The 17,690-nt window shown below is 49.2% G+C and overlaps 1 protein-coding gene across 4 annotated transcripts in view; it reads left to right on the top strand.

The window, feature by feature from the left end:
- Positions 1-11,903, top strand: part of SNX13 (sorting nexin 13) — a 2,094,218-nt gene extending 2,082,315 nt beyond the window's left edge. For all 4 annotated transcript variants that reach the window (XM_069648499.1, XM_069648500.1, XM_069648501.1 and 1 more), the window contains one exon: positions 9,713-11,903. In XM_069648499.1, coding sequence (XP_069504600.1) covers positions 9,713-9,960 — 248 coding nt within the window. In that variant the 3' untranslated portion in view covers positions 9,961-11,903. The remainder of the gene's footprint in view (positions 1-9,712) is intronic.
- Positions 11,904-17,690: the final 5,787 nt, after the last annotated feature.

Here is a 17,690-nt window from a genome sequence, read left to right on the forward strand (position 1 = left end):
TACCTGAATGGTGGTGGTCTCTATGTTGCACTGGTAATCTTGAGCACGATTATGCTGAATGATCTTTTGTGTAGTTTGGGAGTTATGGTCTCCTCAATTATCTTTCCAAAGCAGGATAGATGGGGAGTAGGGCAGTATTTTTCTATGTTATCTTGTTTTGTTTAGTGGGGGCTATCCACTTTTCAGTGTGTCTGTGAAAATCACTCAAATCATTAATATGTTGTACATGTTCAGGAGAGAAATGGGTGTGTTTTCTGTGTTTCACGTTTTTCTCATAGGTGGGGACCTTGGGTTCTATAAGAATGTTTGTAAGTTCTTCCATAGTTGTGATCCGGAGTACTGACCATGTTGGAGCATTATGAGATGAGATATCTGTGATTGTTTTTTATGTTATCAGTGTGGCTTTTAATCTTGATGATTTTGTCTGTGAATATTTTTACATTTGTTTATGGGTTCACGTTCTTTATTAGCTAGTAAAGTGCTTGATGCCCTTGAAGACGAGCAACTACCTCCTCTGTCCCTGCTCCTCATATTGCCCTCACCCTAGGTCTCTGAATTGCCAAATCCCTCTTCTAAGAAACATTCCTTGCTCGGAAATCATTTTGATGCCCATCACCCCAAACTCTCACCAAATGTTGCTGGATTCCTGCCCATGTTACTGCCGCCATCGCACCCGTTAACATTGGCCTTGCCTCTTTCCCTCACTTTCCCTGCTCCTTTAAGCATATCCCCTCGGTACAACCCCTCTCTCACACACCTTTTGCTGTCCTCCTCGTGTACTGCCCATCGGGCACCCTCAATCTCTTCTTCTCTGATCTTGTTCTTTTACTCGGAATACTCCCAGCTGATGTGCCTGCTGTTATTATCGATGAGCACAACCTTTCCAATATGATTAAGCCCCCTGACCCTGTTTTTATGTTGACTCCACTCTCGAGACAACTAACTAGTCAACCTACATAATACTTCAACCCTCAACCAAGGCAACTTTCTCAATCTCGTATTCCTCTGCTCCCACAATTGACACTTCACCTTCTGGCCACTTTCTCATTCACTTCACCATCTCTATTCTCCCACCCCTCCCTCGACTCCTCCCTCATAAATCACCAAACATAAATTCAAGCCCAACCCCATGACCTCCAAGCTCTTCCGCCTCTGTGTCCTCACTCCATTGAACCTGCCTTTACTTTACCATGCCCTCTCCTTCACCACCTCTCACCTGTGTCCTCAATCCTGGATCTCCTCAGCCGCTGAGGAAATAATGTGTCACTGCTTACGCTACAACCGTTCTCCCACTCCCTACACAGACTCTCTGGCTACACTGACACCAGCGCTCGTCATAGAAGGATTTGGCTATTGCACTAATCGTGTTTCCTCTCTCCACCAGCATACTATCAGGGTTTGTTCAGGCCCTCCTTTACCCACAAGGAATTGCCTAATTCCTTCCTGTCCCTCCGCCAATGACTGTCTCCTACTTCTCCATTTATGTCCCACAAAATCTGAACACCATGCCCTCTTTTCTCTCTCTCTCCCACCCCTTCCCTAATTATTCCCTCTACCCATCTTCCCTTAATTCTCCTCTCTATCTCTTCCCCCCACTGAACTTCTAACCATCCTTAACTCTGCCAGACCATCCTGCACGCCACTTGAACACTTTGCACCACAGCTTAAGGAACATGCATCTGTCACCTCTGCTAACCTCTGCCTCTTGTTCAACCTCTCTCTCTCAGCTGGTATATTCCAAGCCTGTTAGATAACAGGCACAGTCATACCTCTCCTAAAGAAGCCAAGTGCTGATTTCAACAGCCGTTTGTCCAAAAGACTTCTCGCTCCTTCCATACCATTCTAAAATTATTGAGGGTTGTTTTCAACTGCATAGTCCACTGTCTCGAGGTACACTTACTTGCTGATCCCCTCCAATCTGGATTCTGGTCCAAACACTAGATTGAAACTGTACTAATCCACGTTGCCAATTATTTTCCCGATGTCCACAACTCTTATTCATTCTCATCCTTCTAAACCTTTCTGCTGTCTTTTTGACTTTGTGGATCATCCAGCCCATCTTCAAAATCTTTTCCCCCAGGGCTTCAAGCTACCTCTCTAAGAACCACTTCTCCAGCATGGGGTCTGGCATGGATTCACATGCTCATGAATATTCCCCGTCGTCGGGCTGGGAATCCTCGGTAAAGAAAAAACCAGTATCAGTTTCGTTTCTGATCTGTCTTTCATAGTAGTAACCAATCACTGGTCTCTGCGTCATACTGACCACAGCCAATGACTGCCCTCTACCTAAGCCCCGCCTCTGGCAGCCATCTTCAGATTTTTACCGCACGTTCAAGTGTTGGGATCCTCGTGCTATTGCTCTCGAGCGTTAGTGCTATTTTTTCACGTTTTTTCTCAAAAACTTTGTTTTTTCGGTCAAAAAGAGCCTCAAGCTCCACCGACTCTTCATCCGATCAACGGGGACCCGTGTCGGATTCGTCTACGCCCCTCAAGGGTGAAGATTTCGTCGAGCTACGCTTTTGGAGGACTCCAGAAGTCTCTCAGGCCCATATCGGACATGGCCCAGGAGAAGGGAAGCTCGACGCCCGGAAAGCTGTTCAGGGTCTGCCCTGGATGCCAGCTGCAGAATGTCTTTAAGGAGGACGAACACTTCTTTTGTCTTTACTGCCTACATGAGGACAAGACGCACGTGGAGAAGGACTGTGCGTTTTGCGCCAACATGTCGGAGCGGACCATGAAGGACCGCCATCAACGTCTCGCCAACTGGCTGGAAGGGAAGAGCCCGTCACGCGAGGAGAAGAGGAAGAAATCCGAGCGGTCTTCTAAGACCTTTGAGGACGCCCTGGCGACGGGGGTCCAACACAAGGCCAAGCACCGCGAGTCCGCTGGCACCGGGAGCGCCGAACGGTCGGGCTCTACGGGCGCCAGGCAGGGCGCATCCTCCCTGGCACCATCAACCACGAGCCAACGCTCTGGTTCGGGTAAGAGGAAGGCCGAGCACCCGGCGAAGCTCCTGGAGAGGCCCCGGTCGAGCTCGAAGGCCCCATCGGAGGGGGAGCGAGGCAGTGTCCCCCCCCCCCAAGGAGAAGGCTGTGAGCGCACCTAGGGTGGTGAAAGCCTTAATCCATCCGGCCAAAGCCTCTATCGAGACAGTCGCGGCGGCCCTGGCTCAGCCTGTGGAGGCTACACCAGTGGTGGCGACCTCGGGGCTCAGAGTCTCCCTGCCACCGCGGAGGGAGTCCTCTTTTATGCCCATCGACAGGACCCCCGTGAAACTCCCGGCGGAGAAGAAAAAGGGGGGGCAGGAGGTCGTCGTGGATTCGGCCTCAACCTCTGAGGAAGAGCTGATCGAGGTCTTAAGCCACGGCGTTGGCGTGGAAGAAGACCAGCCCGTCGGGAGGGATTCCGACGCAGGAGACGACGATATCGTCGAGGGTGCCGACGGGGCCCCTGACCGCCCGTCGGACTCCCCTCTACCAGCGCCGCAAGACAACTCGGCGGCCATTTTGTTGGCTATACAGTCCTTATGCTCGGAGATAAGGACGAGATTGCCGTTACCACCAGCGGTGGAACCACTCCCGTCGGGGGACCCGGAGCCAGGCCCTTCTGGGAGCCCTCCCCCTAAGAAAAGAAGGATTCACCCTCCACCTCCTTTTCAGCCGTCGCGCCCCGCTCAGCCCTCCTCCCCGTCCACGACTCGTGGCGATGATACGGGGACTGACACGGCCGCGACGGGTACGGACGAGGTTTACAACGAGGATCTGCCGTCGTCACCTCCCACCCGGGCTTCCCCGCCCGACGAGATTGGATCGTTTCACTCCATGATCACCAGGGCATCCGAGCTCTTCCAGCTCTGCCCGGAGGAGAAGAAGAAGGAAGGTTTCCTTTATCAACGGCGCGAGACCAAGAGGAAGACGGTCCTCGCGTGCTTCTACTGGACGATATTTGGGATGAGGGCCTCGCCCTCCTCAAGAACCCATCCACGACGCCGGCTAGAAGGGATCGGTACGAGAAGAAGTACCGGGTCCCGGACGCGGCCCCCTTGTGCCTCCGGGCACAGCCGACCCCGGACTCTGTCGTCTCCGCGGCGGCCAGGAAGAAAGCGGGGGGGTGCGGCCTCCACGTCGACTTCCCCGCCGGACGGCGAGGGAAAGAAATTGGATACGATGGGGCGCAGGGTCATCTCGTCTGCAGCAACGACGATTAAGGCGGCCAACGCCTTGGCTATCGTAGCCCGCTACGACAAGGAGCTGTGGTACAAACTGGACACCCTGCTGGACTTCCTACCGGACGACAAGAGGGCGGACGCCCTAGAGATCTTGCAGGAAGGTGAGGTGGCGTCGGACCACGCCATCATGATTGCGACGGACATCGCCGACACTGGATTTCGCCCGTTTGGCAACGGCGTGTGCCTTAGGCGGCGTGGATGGCTCAAGGCTACTGACTTCCGTCAAGACGTGCAGACCAGAGTCCTGGACATGCCGTTCGATGGAAACAACCTGTTTGGGAAAACAGTGGACGATTTCCTTCAAGCCATCAAAGCGGACACGGAGACGGCCCGGGCTCTCGGGGTTCTCCAGCAGCGGCGGCCGCCCTTTCGGAGCGGCGGAGGCAAGGGCGCCTCCAAAGGTTCCGGCGGCGGGTTTTCCACTTACCGTCAAGCGGACCGCTCGTCGTCGCAGGAAGCTTACAGGGGACGAGGCAAGTCGGGCGGACCCCGCCGTCGTCGCCAAGGAGGTCAAGGTGGCAAAGCCTCGTCGAAGCAGGACTGAACCGGCCGTGGGGTCGGGCCCCCACCGAAGCACCGCGGTGGGAGGCCGGCTGGCGAGCTTCGTCAGCGCGTGGGAGTCCATCTCCACCGACTGTTGGGTGCTGGACGCCCTAGCCCAGGGCCACGCGCTCGAGTTTCAAAGAAGGTGCCCGCGCGTCCCCCCTGTGGCCAGGAAAGAACTTCACATCCCTCAACTTCTCTTAGAGGTAAAGGCGATGCTCAGGAAGGGCGCCATCAAACTCGTCCCAAAGAGGCTTCGGGGCTCCGGAGTTTACTCAAGATACTTCCTCGTGAAGAAGAAGACGGGAGGATGGCGCCCCATCCTGGACCTACGACGACTGAACAAACTAATCAAGGCACAGAAGTTCTGGATGGTCACCCTCCAACACGTCCTGGGTCAGCTGGAGGAGGGCGATTTCCTGTCGTCGTTGGATTTGGAGGATGCCTACTTCCATATTCCCATCCTAAAAGGACACCGAAAGTTTCTCAGGTTCGTGGTCCAAGGGCGTCACTATCAGTTCAGAGCCCTTCCCTTCGGACTACGGTCGGCACCCAGGGTCTTCACCAAGTGCCTCGCACCAGTGGCGGCGCAGCTGCGCCGAGAGGGGATCCACGTCTACCCCTACCTGGACGACTGGCTCATCCGAGCCAAGACGAGGGAGCTCGCCGTGGAGCACACAGCAAGGACCGTCCAACTTCTCACGGACCTGGGATTCTCTGTAAACTACGCCAAATCCCACCTGGTGCCCGCACAAGACGCACTGTTTCTGGGAGCGAAGCTTGACACAGTGTCCCTTCTGGCCTCCCCGTCGGAGGAAAGGACGAGGGCCATTCTGGGCAAGGTACAGCGGATGTTGGTTGCGGACGCGGCCAAGGTGAGGTCCATCAAGTCCCTCCTCGGAATGATGTCTTCTTGCATCTACCTCATCCCCCTGACCAGGCTCCGGATGCGCCCGTTGCAGGAGTTCCTGGACACGCGCTGGATTCAGACGACGGGCAGCTTCGAGGAGAGGATCACTCTCGACGAGAGTTTCCGATGAGCGATCCGGTGGTGGGACACCCGCGCGCATCTGACGGCGGGCATGGACTTCCAGACACCGGGCCACCAGGAGACAGTGACCACGGATGCCTCCCTGGAAGGGTGGGGAGCGCACACCGAAAATCTGCACGCGAGAGGCCTTTGGCTCCCGACGGAGAAGTCCCTCCATATCAACGTCCTGGAGCTCCGTGCAGTGTTTTGGGCCCTCAGGTCCTTCCTTCCGTCCCTCAAGGGCAAGGTGGTGAGGATCTTCACCGACAACACCACCACCATGTTTTACATCAGGAAACAGGGCGGAACCAGGTCCCCAGCCCTGTCCAAGGAGGCGCAGGACCTGTGGCATTGGGCCGTCGCCCAAAGGATGTTTCTGGTGCCGTTTCATCTGGCAGGGATAAAAAACACCATCGCCGACCCACTCAGCAGGGAGCTGCGCTCGTGCCACGAGTGGGAACTACGACAGGATCTAGTGGACCGCCTCTTCCGACGGTGGGGCACACCCCAGATCGATCTGTTCGCGACGGCGACGAACTCCAAGTGCCGGAGGTTCGCCAGCAGGTTTCCCCAGCCGAGGAGCATGGGCGATGCTTTCTCGTTCCCCTGGGAGGGCCTGTTCCTATACGCGTTCCCTCCATTGCCATTGCTGATCCGGCTCATCAACCAGCTCAAGAGGTCACGGTGCAGGATTATCCTCGTCGCACCTGCGTGGCCGAGGCAGATATGGTTCCCGGACCTTCTGGACTTGTCAGCGTCCCCGTCAATCAAGCTGCCAGTGGACGCGGATCTGCTCTCCAGGGAAGGAGGCGCCATCCTCCACCACGAACCGAAGTCGCTGAACTTGCAGGCCTGGCTCCTGCAGCGTTAGAGTTTAGAGGATACGACATACCGGCCGACTGCAGAGAGGTTCTTGCAAAGGCCAGGGCGTCCTCTACTCTTAAATGCTACGGACACAAATGGAAGAGGTTCTCTGTCTGGTGCCACGCACAGAAGATTAACCCTCTACGGATTACGGCTCCCCAAGTACTGCCGTACCTACTGACGCTGGCCAAAGCTGGACTGGCGCACGCGTCCATCAAGATTCATCTTGCTGCGATCTCCCGATACACCAGAACCACGTCCCTGTGGTCTCATCGCCTGATGAAAGAGTTCATGAAGGGACTGTTCAGATCGTTCCCGCCGGTGAAGGCTCCGGCCCCGGCGTGGGAGCTCAACGTGGTGCTGACCAAGCTCATGGGACCTCCGTTCGAGCCTCTGCACTCGGCCCCGTTGAAGTTCTTGTCGTGGAAAACAGCGTTTCTTGTGGCCATCACCTCCGCACGACGGGTGGGAGAGATCCAGGCCCTTTCCTGCAAGGCCCCGTACTTGACTTTTCACGACACAAGGGTAGTGCTCAGGACGCACCCCTCCTTCATGCCCAAGGTGCCGTCGGACTTCCACCTCAACGACCCCTTGGTGTTGCCTGTTTTCTTCCTGTCGCCTTCGTCGCCGGCTGAGAGGACTTTGCACTCGCTGGATGTGGCTAGAGCGCTGAAGTTCTACGTGACCGCACGAAGTGTTTTCGGAAGACGTCACAACTCTTTGTGAACTTTGGACCTGTCAATCAGGGGAAGGCTCTCTCAAAGGCTTCCATTTCCAGATGGCTCTCCGGCTGTATCATGTACTGTCATCGGTTGGCAAACCGACCCCTGCCTGGCCGTCTGAGAGCCCATTCCACCAGAGCGATCGCAGCTACCACGGCGTTCCTATCTGGTGTGCCCCTGCTGGACATCTGCAGGGCTGCTACGTGGAGGTCGACGCACACCTTCACGAAATTCTACTGTGTCGATCGGGATTCCAGGGAGGAGTCCAGGGTCGGCCAAGCAGTGCTGCGCAACCTGTTCGCCTAAGGTGAGCCTGGTGAGGAGGTAAGATTTGCTTAATGTTGAGTTTGATATAATGCTTAATGTTGAGCCTTTGCCACCTCCCGTGGTTGTGCATGTGTGTACTGCTATGTATTCTTTATTCATGAGCATGTGAATCCATGCCAGACCCCATGCTGGAGAAGGAACAAGTTACTTACCTGTAACTGTTGTTCTCCAGCATGGGTCTGGCATGGATTCGCATGCGAACCCTCCCGCCTACCCCTCTGCGGTTCTTCACTTGGTCATACTGCCACTTCACGTGCTTCCAAATCTGAAGATGGCTGCCAGAGGCGGGGCTTAGGTAGAGGGCAGTCATTGGCTGTGGTCAGTATGACGCAGAGACCAGTGATTGGTTACTACTACGAAAGACAGATCAGAAACGAAACTGATACTGGTTTTTTCTTTACCGAGGATTCCCAGCCTGACGACGGGGAATATTCATGAGCATGTGAATCCATGCCAGACCCATGCTGGAGAACAACAGTTACAGGTAAGTAACTTGTTCCTTATCCATCGATTCTCAATCGCATGGGACTCCAGCACCTACCCCCGATAACACTTCCCCTCATTCCTAGGCCATTCCTCTTCACCATATACACCTCATCCATCAGCAAACAAATTTTCTAGTTTGTCTTCAAAACCTCTCTGCTAACGATACTTAGGTATTCTTCTCCTTCCTCCTCCTTGACTCCTGCAATCTCTGAATGCATTTCCAGCGACCCAACCACCATGTGCCACTGGATGTCTTTGAGCAGCCTTATATTAAACTCTTCAAAAAATGAAGTCCTTTTTCTCTCTGCCTGAAACTCTGCTCTCCCCACTTTTTAGCCCCTGATCACCTCACCTCCTCACCCATGTCTTGCATCCTTGGGGTTATCTTTGACAGCAACCTGAAACTCTACCAGTTCATCAAAGGCACGGTGCCAGCACAGCCAAACCTAACTTCCTTAACATTACAAAAATCTGCCCACACCTCTCACAAGTCAACTAAATCCCCTATCTCCCATTTGTGGTCAGCAAATTATACTACTTCGAAAGCCTACTTCCTAGACTTCCCCTCCACTCTTTTGCTTCCCTCAACAAAGACCTCAACTTTGTGACACATACCCTTTTCATTCTGCACAGATCCTTCCCTCCTTCTTCTTACTGTCACCAAGCTGGAAGGTTCTCCATGCAAAATCACACTCTTTAAATTCCTGCTACTAGTTTATAAATCCATCCAGGGTCTTGCCCCCACTACCTCACTGTAGGCATCTCACTCTGTTCTACCTCTGCAAGTTCGACATACAATGCAGAGCTTGATTCCAAGCATATGAACTTACAAGCATAGACAAGACCAACACTAAGCAGTCACCCAACAAACACCATGTAAAGTACACGATAGGTGAAGCCAGTCCATCCTTGTCGACACTGTTATGTAGTACAAGCACCCAATCGGCTCAGGATGCAGGAATTCTTGAAGTTCATAGGCTTTATTCTTCAGAATCGTATAAGTTCATAATAGGCCTTCAGGTTACATATAACCACAGGAGACCTCGAGCAACCACCTCATTCATCAAGGGCCACCCACCAAATGCCCAACACATAGAACATTCATTCAAATTCATACACTCCGTTTTTACATTCATTCAACAACATTCTAACCTACATTCACGATGACTAGTATGACAGGCAGACCAGGATACAACAGTAGTCTCTGCTGCTTATGAAAGCTAAGGTTATATACTTAATGTATCTGTTCTTGCTTTGGATATATCTCTTATGTAAGGAGAAGATCTTTTAGATCATCCACTGAAATGCGAATTTAGAGTACTCCTCTGGCTTTTCTTTGCTTTATAATGCTCATTTGGAGAGATGAAGGCAGCATGATTTCTTTCTGAGTTGCACATTCAGAAAAAGCTATTCATGTTTCAACTACCGAGTCCATAAATCAAACGTCTATTGTACGGCTAACCAAATATTAAATAAAATATTAACTGAAATGGTTTATTTGTTTTTCTTTAGATGAATTGAAACACATCATTGGCGCTGAAACGACAAGGAAAGGCATCCTTCGGGTCTTTGAGATGTTTCAGTACAATCAATTAAACAGGAGACTGGTGTATGTGTTTTTGGAAGGCTTCTTAGAAACCTTATTTCCTCAGTATAAATTCCACGAGCTATTTAACAAACTGCATTCGAGGTCAAAACGAATGCAGAAATACAAACAGAGACTACAATCTTCTCAAGCGCCTTCGTTGCAGACAAGGTGACACTCCAAATACTCACGTTGTGCCCTAAATAGACTATGGTGTTGCTTTGTCCTAGACTGAAGTGGCATGGACATATCCTTCCGGGCTTCGAACACAAATGCTGTTATTTCTGCACCAGTTTTTAAGTGTGATTAGACTATCCCTGCATCCATAAGACCTGTGGCTCTAATCATTTTCACTTCTAATAAAATCACTACCAGAACGGGTTTGAATGTCCTCAGTGATGTGGTGCTTCTGTGGAACAGTGAGCTGAAGACTGGCCCCAAGAACAAGCGCCTCAAACGATATGCTGGTCTTTTCAAACATCTGGGAGACATACTGGAGAAAGAAATGGTTTTCTATCGTTGCCAACTGTAAAGATGTGTCGATAGCATTAATTGAAGGAAAAGTTAAGCACAATTTCTGCGGACTAGTGGAAGAAATGGACTGTTTTGCTATGGACTGGGAATTAGTGCAATGAAAGGTCTGGACAGTAAGTTGTCTTTTAAGTTATAATCATCACGTGAAAGGCCATTTAGGTCTAGAACTAAATTCCTTGAATCAGTACGTTAGCAACATTAAATCTCATAAAAGCGGCTCCAGAAAGACTGCAGTGTTGAACAGCTTTACAACACTCTTTGTGAAACAAGTCAGAGGATCCAGTTGTTTTGCTTGGATTTGAAATTGAGATTATGATAAAAGCCAGGCATAAACCTGCAATTAAAAAAATATATATATATTTTAAATTCACAGATGGTTTGTGGCGCTGTGATATGACATGGGTAAAGTGCTAGGTTTAGCAATGACTGATTAAGTCTATCAGTAGTCCGCCGTATACTTATTGAACTATATTTGTAGACTGTTTAAATGGCGGGGATCGCTCAGTCATGCTAATGCACACCCCTCTAGGAGAAGAAGCAACCTTCATGAAAGATTTTATAGTACTTGCGAATAGTGCATTCTTTTGAAATGAGGTTTACAAGTGGTTAGGTGTCTGACCAAGTTTGAATGTAGTTCCAACGTTGGTCATTGTAGGCAAGGGTTTTCAAAGATGCAACTGTTTAACAGATGTTTTATTTGAATAATTATGGATTTATTTTGTTGTTTAAACTAGAACTTGTTAGATGATGAATTCTGCCAACCTGTATTCCATTCAGATGCAATCTGCTAGAAGAGCTGCCCTCCCCGAGCCGCCGAAAACTGATTGTATTATGAAAACACAGCACTTAGATGACTGGGTGTTCTATCCAAGCATTTGAATGCTCTGAGTAGCTGCAGAGAATAATTGTGCCATTGCCCAACAAATGCACTTATTTTAGCCTTAATAATTAAGAAGAAAACAGTTTGTTTTAATCATTTATGTTGGATCATCAAGCTTATGCTGCTGGTGTCTACTAGAACTAAATAGTTCATTTTTAAATGCAACAACATTACCAAATCAAGAAAGGTAATAAAAATAATTGTATGGTTTCCACAATATACATTTTAATTTTGTGCAATATTTTAACACAGTTATTTGGAAACATGAAATTCATATGTTTTTAATGGTTGGAGATACAGCTCGCAGTGTATTATTCCAACAACTTACTGTACATTCCGTTGTTGCTGCCTGCGTTTATTTATAGGACTTGTTTTAAAAGTCTTGTTTGTCACTTCATGAAAGGACTCTTGCGACAAGTGAGCTCTACTCCTTGGAGCACAGTTCACAGTTGTGAGGGAATACCCAAGAGCACATGTCATGAATATCGTGCTAACCAATGAAATGTGCATATCATTGTACACTGTCAACTGTGTGCCTAATTATTTATAATCCGTTCCCCACCACGCACCCTCTTGAGCAAGGAGTAATCCTCAGAATGTCATTTTATTGAATTGAAAAGTACATATTTTTGTTTGCATTATGTTCTGTCCAACAAATAAGCTGAGAAAAAGATTACTACACTAATAAAGTATTAACAAAAGTCTACTTTTTCTATTGAGTTTTGTCTGAGAAATTTTCCACTCTAAGTCCCGTTATGGTATTGTTGCTAGAAAATGTTTCCATGTTTTTTGGAGTTGCATTTACAATCATGTTTTGGTCAGATTTATTTGAGGTTTTTAGCAAATCTTAAATAATCTTTTTATGTCATGATTACTGTATGGTATTTTCATGGGCATCGGAGACGCACCCCTTTTTGAAGGGGGGCTTAATGATGTGACTGGGGAATGTTTCTGATGTGTTTCCGAAGCCCCTGAGTGTATGAGGGTGCCTGTGGCAAACATTTCTTAACCATTAGCAAAATCACTACCCTGGGGCTATCTGATCCAGAGGACACTTGGACCTCGATGTCCGGGCCTTAGACCTGGCCTGAAATGCTCCTCTCAACCCAAAGAACAGGAAAAGAAGATAAAAAAGGAGCCATCAACACTCCAGGAGTGAAAATCCAATCTTCATCCTTCAAGCATCACCTCACCTTGTTTAGGCATGTTAGGTGTATTTGTACTGTGCACCGCTACCACCCAAGGCCAGTCTCCAGATGTTCCTGTCGCTCTGCAAAAAAGATGACGGGTTTGGTTAGTGAGGGAAGAGTGATGGGTTAGGTCCAGAACCAGGAGAAACTGCCATCTGTGTTTGTTGGTTGCGTGCACTGGCTTACTGTATCCGTACGGGTAAGGTCCAATGCCTGGGTATTTCCCATGTGCTTGTTATGTAGGCGTGTGTCTGTGTGTTTTATGTGTAATGGTATTTCAGGTTGTGCACACTGGTTTGTTGTATCCGTACCGGTAAGGTCCAATGCCTGGGTTGTTTCTGTGATTGTTATGTAGGAGTGGGTCTGTGTGTTCTATGTGTAGATTGGATGGTATTTCAGGTTGTGCGCACTGGCTTCTTGTATCCCTATGGGTAAGGTAAAATGTCCAGGTTTGTTGTAAGCTTGCGTTACTTGTGTCTTAGTAGCCCAGTGGGCGTGTATAGTGTTTGTTGGTGTGTTGGAGGAAGCAGGAAGCGGGGTGGTTAGTACCTTGGCTACACTCTTCTATGTGGCTTATCTACAGAATTCTGTGTAGTGATACGCATGGTAATTTCACAGTCTCTCCAAGTGCGACGCATGGCTAATCTTCAACAAATTTAACTAAAAATGCTGCATGGCTACTTTTCAACAAATTAAACTAAATGTGATGCGTTGCTAATCTTCACAAATCTATTTTAACAGTGCTGTGTCGCTAAAATTCACAATCTAAAAGAGACGCATGCCTAATCTTTACAGATTTATCCAAAAGTGCTGCATGCCTAACCGTCACAGATCTATCTAAATGTGCTGCATGGCTCATCTTCACAAATGTATCTAAAAGGGCTGCCTGGCTAATCTTCACAGATTTATCTAAATGTGCTGCGTGGCTAATTTTCACAATTCTGTCCAAGTGAGATGCATGGGTGTTCTTTGCAATTGCTAAATGCAGAGTGTGGCTACATGACACAATTGGGCTAACCTCAGAGAATTACTACATGGCACAAATGGGCTAAAAGCAGAATTTGGCTAGCTGGCACAATAGGGCTGACTGCATGTAGGCATATATTAGTTAATAGGTGAGGTGCGGTTTTACACATAATAGGGTAAGTGCGAGATATGGCTGACTAACACAAATGGGCTATAAGCGAGGTAAGGCTACCCTACACAATAAGGAAACATGCAAAATATGAATTTTTTGAAAAGGCTATATTTATAATGGGTAATAAGAGTGGTGGGGTTGTTATGGAGTACAGTAATGGCTGTAGTCCGAGACTATCCCACGCTTACCTTATCAATCGCTGCTGGTAAACCCAGACCATCCTACCTAACTACACCAGAAAAATGTGAAGTTTTAGGCTATGCAATGTTTAAAGGTATTTGCGCAGTACTCTTCAGTAACTCCTCCTGCGATCCCTACCAATCCCTGGTAGGATGGTTCCTGGCACTCAAAACACTGCATCTTCATACCAGCAGAGCCAACGCCATCAGCATTTGCAGTCTCAATGCCATCAACTTTGCAGTTGCAGAAACCAATAGCTTCAACGCTACGACCATTGACTCTAGCCGTATAGGTTCTGCCTCTTTTTTGAGTAAGAGCCCCCCTATGTGAGCAGAGATAGGCATACCTCATTCATGAGTGCTAGTGCTAGATACATTGTAGAAGAGGAGATGGTGGATTAGCCATAAGGTTTGCATGCCAAATCAACCTTTAGAGAGCAGTGTCTACCAGAGGAAGTTGCAATAAAGGACCAATCTAAAGAGTCCTTATTGCAGCCAGCTAGTTGCTTAGATACCTCTCTGGGTTCAGAGATAAACACATCTGCACCGTCTGCTATAGGGCCAACTTTGTCTCCTTTCAAGCTGCCATAAGAACAGTGGACACACTTGGTCTGCTAATTCCATCTGAAGAACTCAAAACGTAATCATTGACAGATGTACTCAAGCCAAAGGTCAAAAAGGTTCCCATCCTCCCTTTCAGTGGCACACAGACTGATTTACTGCTATTTTTAATAGACAACCGCAGACCACAGTTTTTGCTGACACAGGTGGCTAAAGTTGCTTCCATACCAACCACTTTTCCTACCACTACTCTCTGTAGGGAATTAAAAACAAACAATTTATGTTGGGGGAAGAAAGGTTTTCAAAGGAGATAGCCTTGCTCTTTGCATGCTTAATGCATTCTGGACTATGGCTAACTATATACATGCCATGTAGGAAGCTGCAGAAGTCACGGACTACATCTGCCGCCGGGTCTGTACGGATAATTTCAGCAGATGGTACACAATGACAAGGAAACAGTGAGGAATCTACTCTGTTTTGAACACTACTGACTGTGTAGGATATTCCTTCGCTACCAGCGGAGCTCTGAGAAGGCATTCATTAACTGTATGGGCAACTTAGCCCAGGACATGAAGACAAAGCTGCTGGATGTGACGTTCAAAGAACTAGGACTTTATGGCTCTAAAGTGGACAAATCTCTGCGAAATGTAAAGCTTCATGGCTAGTGGCAACTGCTGGGCATATTGGCCTTTTCAGCTTTGTTGTCACTCCGCAGAGGCAGCTACTGACCCTATTTTCCCTCCTAAAGGATGAGTGTCGTGTTAACCTTACCAGGTTCAGCATCACCAATAAGGACGATAAAATTCAGGAACAGAGGTGTTAGCAATGCGACTGTGCCCTCCAGCATAAAACTGCACATGCTGTCATTTTTCCCTCTACCCTGAAGCAAATTCAGGGAGTCTGTGCTTGAGGACCTCGGGATAACTTGCAATTCAGTCCCCTCCATACCGTAGGTTTCTCCATCAACTTAAAATGTCATCTCCGACTCCCTTCAAATAACTTCAGTCTATTGGGCAGTCTTAGAAAAGAAGTGCGAAAGGATTTCCCTTCACTAGAGTGTGATGACAGTTCAGATAGCTGTAGCGCCTCGTCCAGCTGAACATGGGCTCCTGGCTGGGGTTCTCTTGAGAATGCTAGCAATTATTGCTTCATAATCTTAGACCCAAGGCTATGGATGCTGTTGCTACAGTGGGCTCTGAGGAGTGAGTAGTAACAGTTCACCATGAGCATCCATCTTTGTGTGACCCCATTCTGACTCAGTGGAAGTCTAACACATTGGTCATGGGCACGTCCTTGAGGGGATGGGAAAGGGTCCGAATGGGCCTGCCTGTGCTTCCTGGCCAGGTCATGTTCCATTGTGAGAATGGATACTGGTTTGGCCCACACTTCCACCACAGGCCGTCTACTGCCTGATTGAAAGGCAGCAAGGTCTCCTTCCTAGGTCCCGTGTCCAGAATATCGCACAGGTTGTACTGCACCATGGACCTTGCGGAGGCCGACAGCCTAAGAGTGTGGACTACCATTGCAATCAGGTGCTGAAAAGCCGCTTGTGGTTTGCCAGGTGTGGCAGCAGGTACCATGTCTATCTCTGGCGAGATGTCCAGGCCACTTGCCTTCTACTAGTCAGCTGCCAGTTTCACCAAGTGACCCTGTACCCCATAACACTCCTCTGGGAAGTCTCTCACATCTTTGGGGTAGAAGGGCTCCAGACCAAAAGGGACAGCATCACCACCTTCTTCATAAATACCCTCCACATGTGACATATATGCCCTTCTTGGGAGCGGAAGGAACTCCCGAGTGATGCCCGCTGGTGCGATTCGACTGGGAGCGTTAGCGGGGAGACCGATATCCGAAGACGGAATTGTACACCCCTTGTGATCTTGTGTTGTCCTGCAGACTCCCTGCCGGCTCCTCCAAACAAGGTGGGATCTGTCGGCTCTGTTTAAGCCAGGGACGAAGGTGATGCCACGGCCACCGGTGTCAGGGACCGAGCCGCCGGCGTCTTGGTGAGGATGTTGAGCATCTTCAAACAGAAAGCCTCTGGTGTAGAGGATTTGGTCAGAAAAGGTACCTGTGGGACCTTTTCCTTATGGGCTTCCTTGAAGTGATGGCTCCTCTTCTTCGAGGATGAGTGATGCTGAGATGAACTGCCGGGTGACCTCGACCTCTTTCAGTGCTTCTTTTTGTCCTTCTGTTCGGGGGACCACTCCACGGTGCTGTGTTCCACGCACGGGTGACCTCGAGCGGGTCCGCTTAACCCTGCTTTCCTTATGGAGAAAGGCGAACAGCTTCGCTTTCTCAGAGCGTCTTCAGGTTCATTGACTGGCACTGCTCGCAGTCCTGAACATTGTGGCCTTCACAAAGGCAGTAAAGGCATACACGGTGCAGATCCAACAGACAATTAGCGACCGCAATCTGTGCAGGGTTTGAACCTCAAAGACCTTGTCGGATTCGGCATTGCGACGAACTCGAGAGACGAAGCAAGAGTTTCGCAAATAAATCACTAAGAGCGGTGTTCCTATTAGCAAGCAGTGTGTAGAAAAAAGGAACCAAGGTCACGGGTTGAGGTGCCTCTATATATAGTGGCACCAACATCAAGTCCGGCACGAGGAGACAGGTGGAAAAAACGCAGAGCTGCACTGCGCCCCCTGGCCGGTAGAAGGGTTATCAAAGATCAGCTGGTGCTGGGAAATAGATCTCATAGATTAATCCGTGGGAGGAGTGTCCATCAGAAAGAACATTACTGAGAAGTAAGTAATTTGCTCATCTTTGACGAGGAGTGTTATCCCATCCCATTTTAGCTTGAGCCTTAGTGCCCCAGAGATTTCCCTAAGGCGTTCTATTGTGAGGAGGAAAAGGTGATGGGCCTTGCCAGTGGTTTACAGTAGTCAAGTGCCCTAAACATGTCTTCAGATCTAGACATGCTTCCTGCATCAACTCCAGGGAAACCTCTGGCTTTTTTTTCAACATCATCTGGTTAAGGTGGTAGGGACCTTAGGGGTTATCTGTCGCTTCCAGACCCAAGGTTCAATTTGAGTTGACTGACGTTTTTGACAAAGGTCCACAACGGGAGACCCTACTGCCATTTAGCATGGCAGTAGAGGCCCCACTGCATGAGTGGTTGATGAAGCCAACATCGGTCCCGACTGTGGACCGGAACTTGGCGAAATCGCATAGTCCGGCACACTCTGACCTGGCTTTTCTTTCCTCACATGCCTCTGTAGGGAAGGCATGGTATCTCAAGTATTGACACTGACACAATGGATACAATTTGTAAAACCTTTATTGAAAATGTTGTGGTTATCTAGGGGCTTGGGGCCCCTCATACTCATGTGGAATAATCCAGGCTTCCAGCTGGCTCCAGGACAGCCGAGTGGGGCATGATTGGGCCCTTGGGGACTTGCAGGAACACTGTGGCGAGGC

This window comes from Ambystoma mexicanum, chromosome 2q (assembly GCF_040938575.1).
Source record: "Ambystoma mexicanum isolate Mex_15411 chromosome 2q, UKY_AmexF1_1, whole genome shotgun sequence".
In the NCBI taxonomy this organism is placed as follows: Eukaryota; Metazoa; Chordata; class Amphibia; order Caudata; family Ambystomatidae; genus Ambystoma; species Ambystoma mexicanum.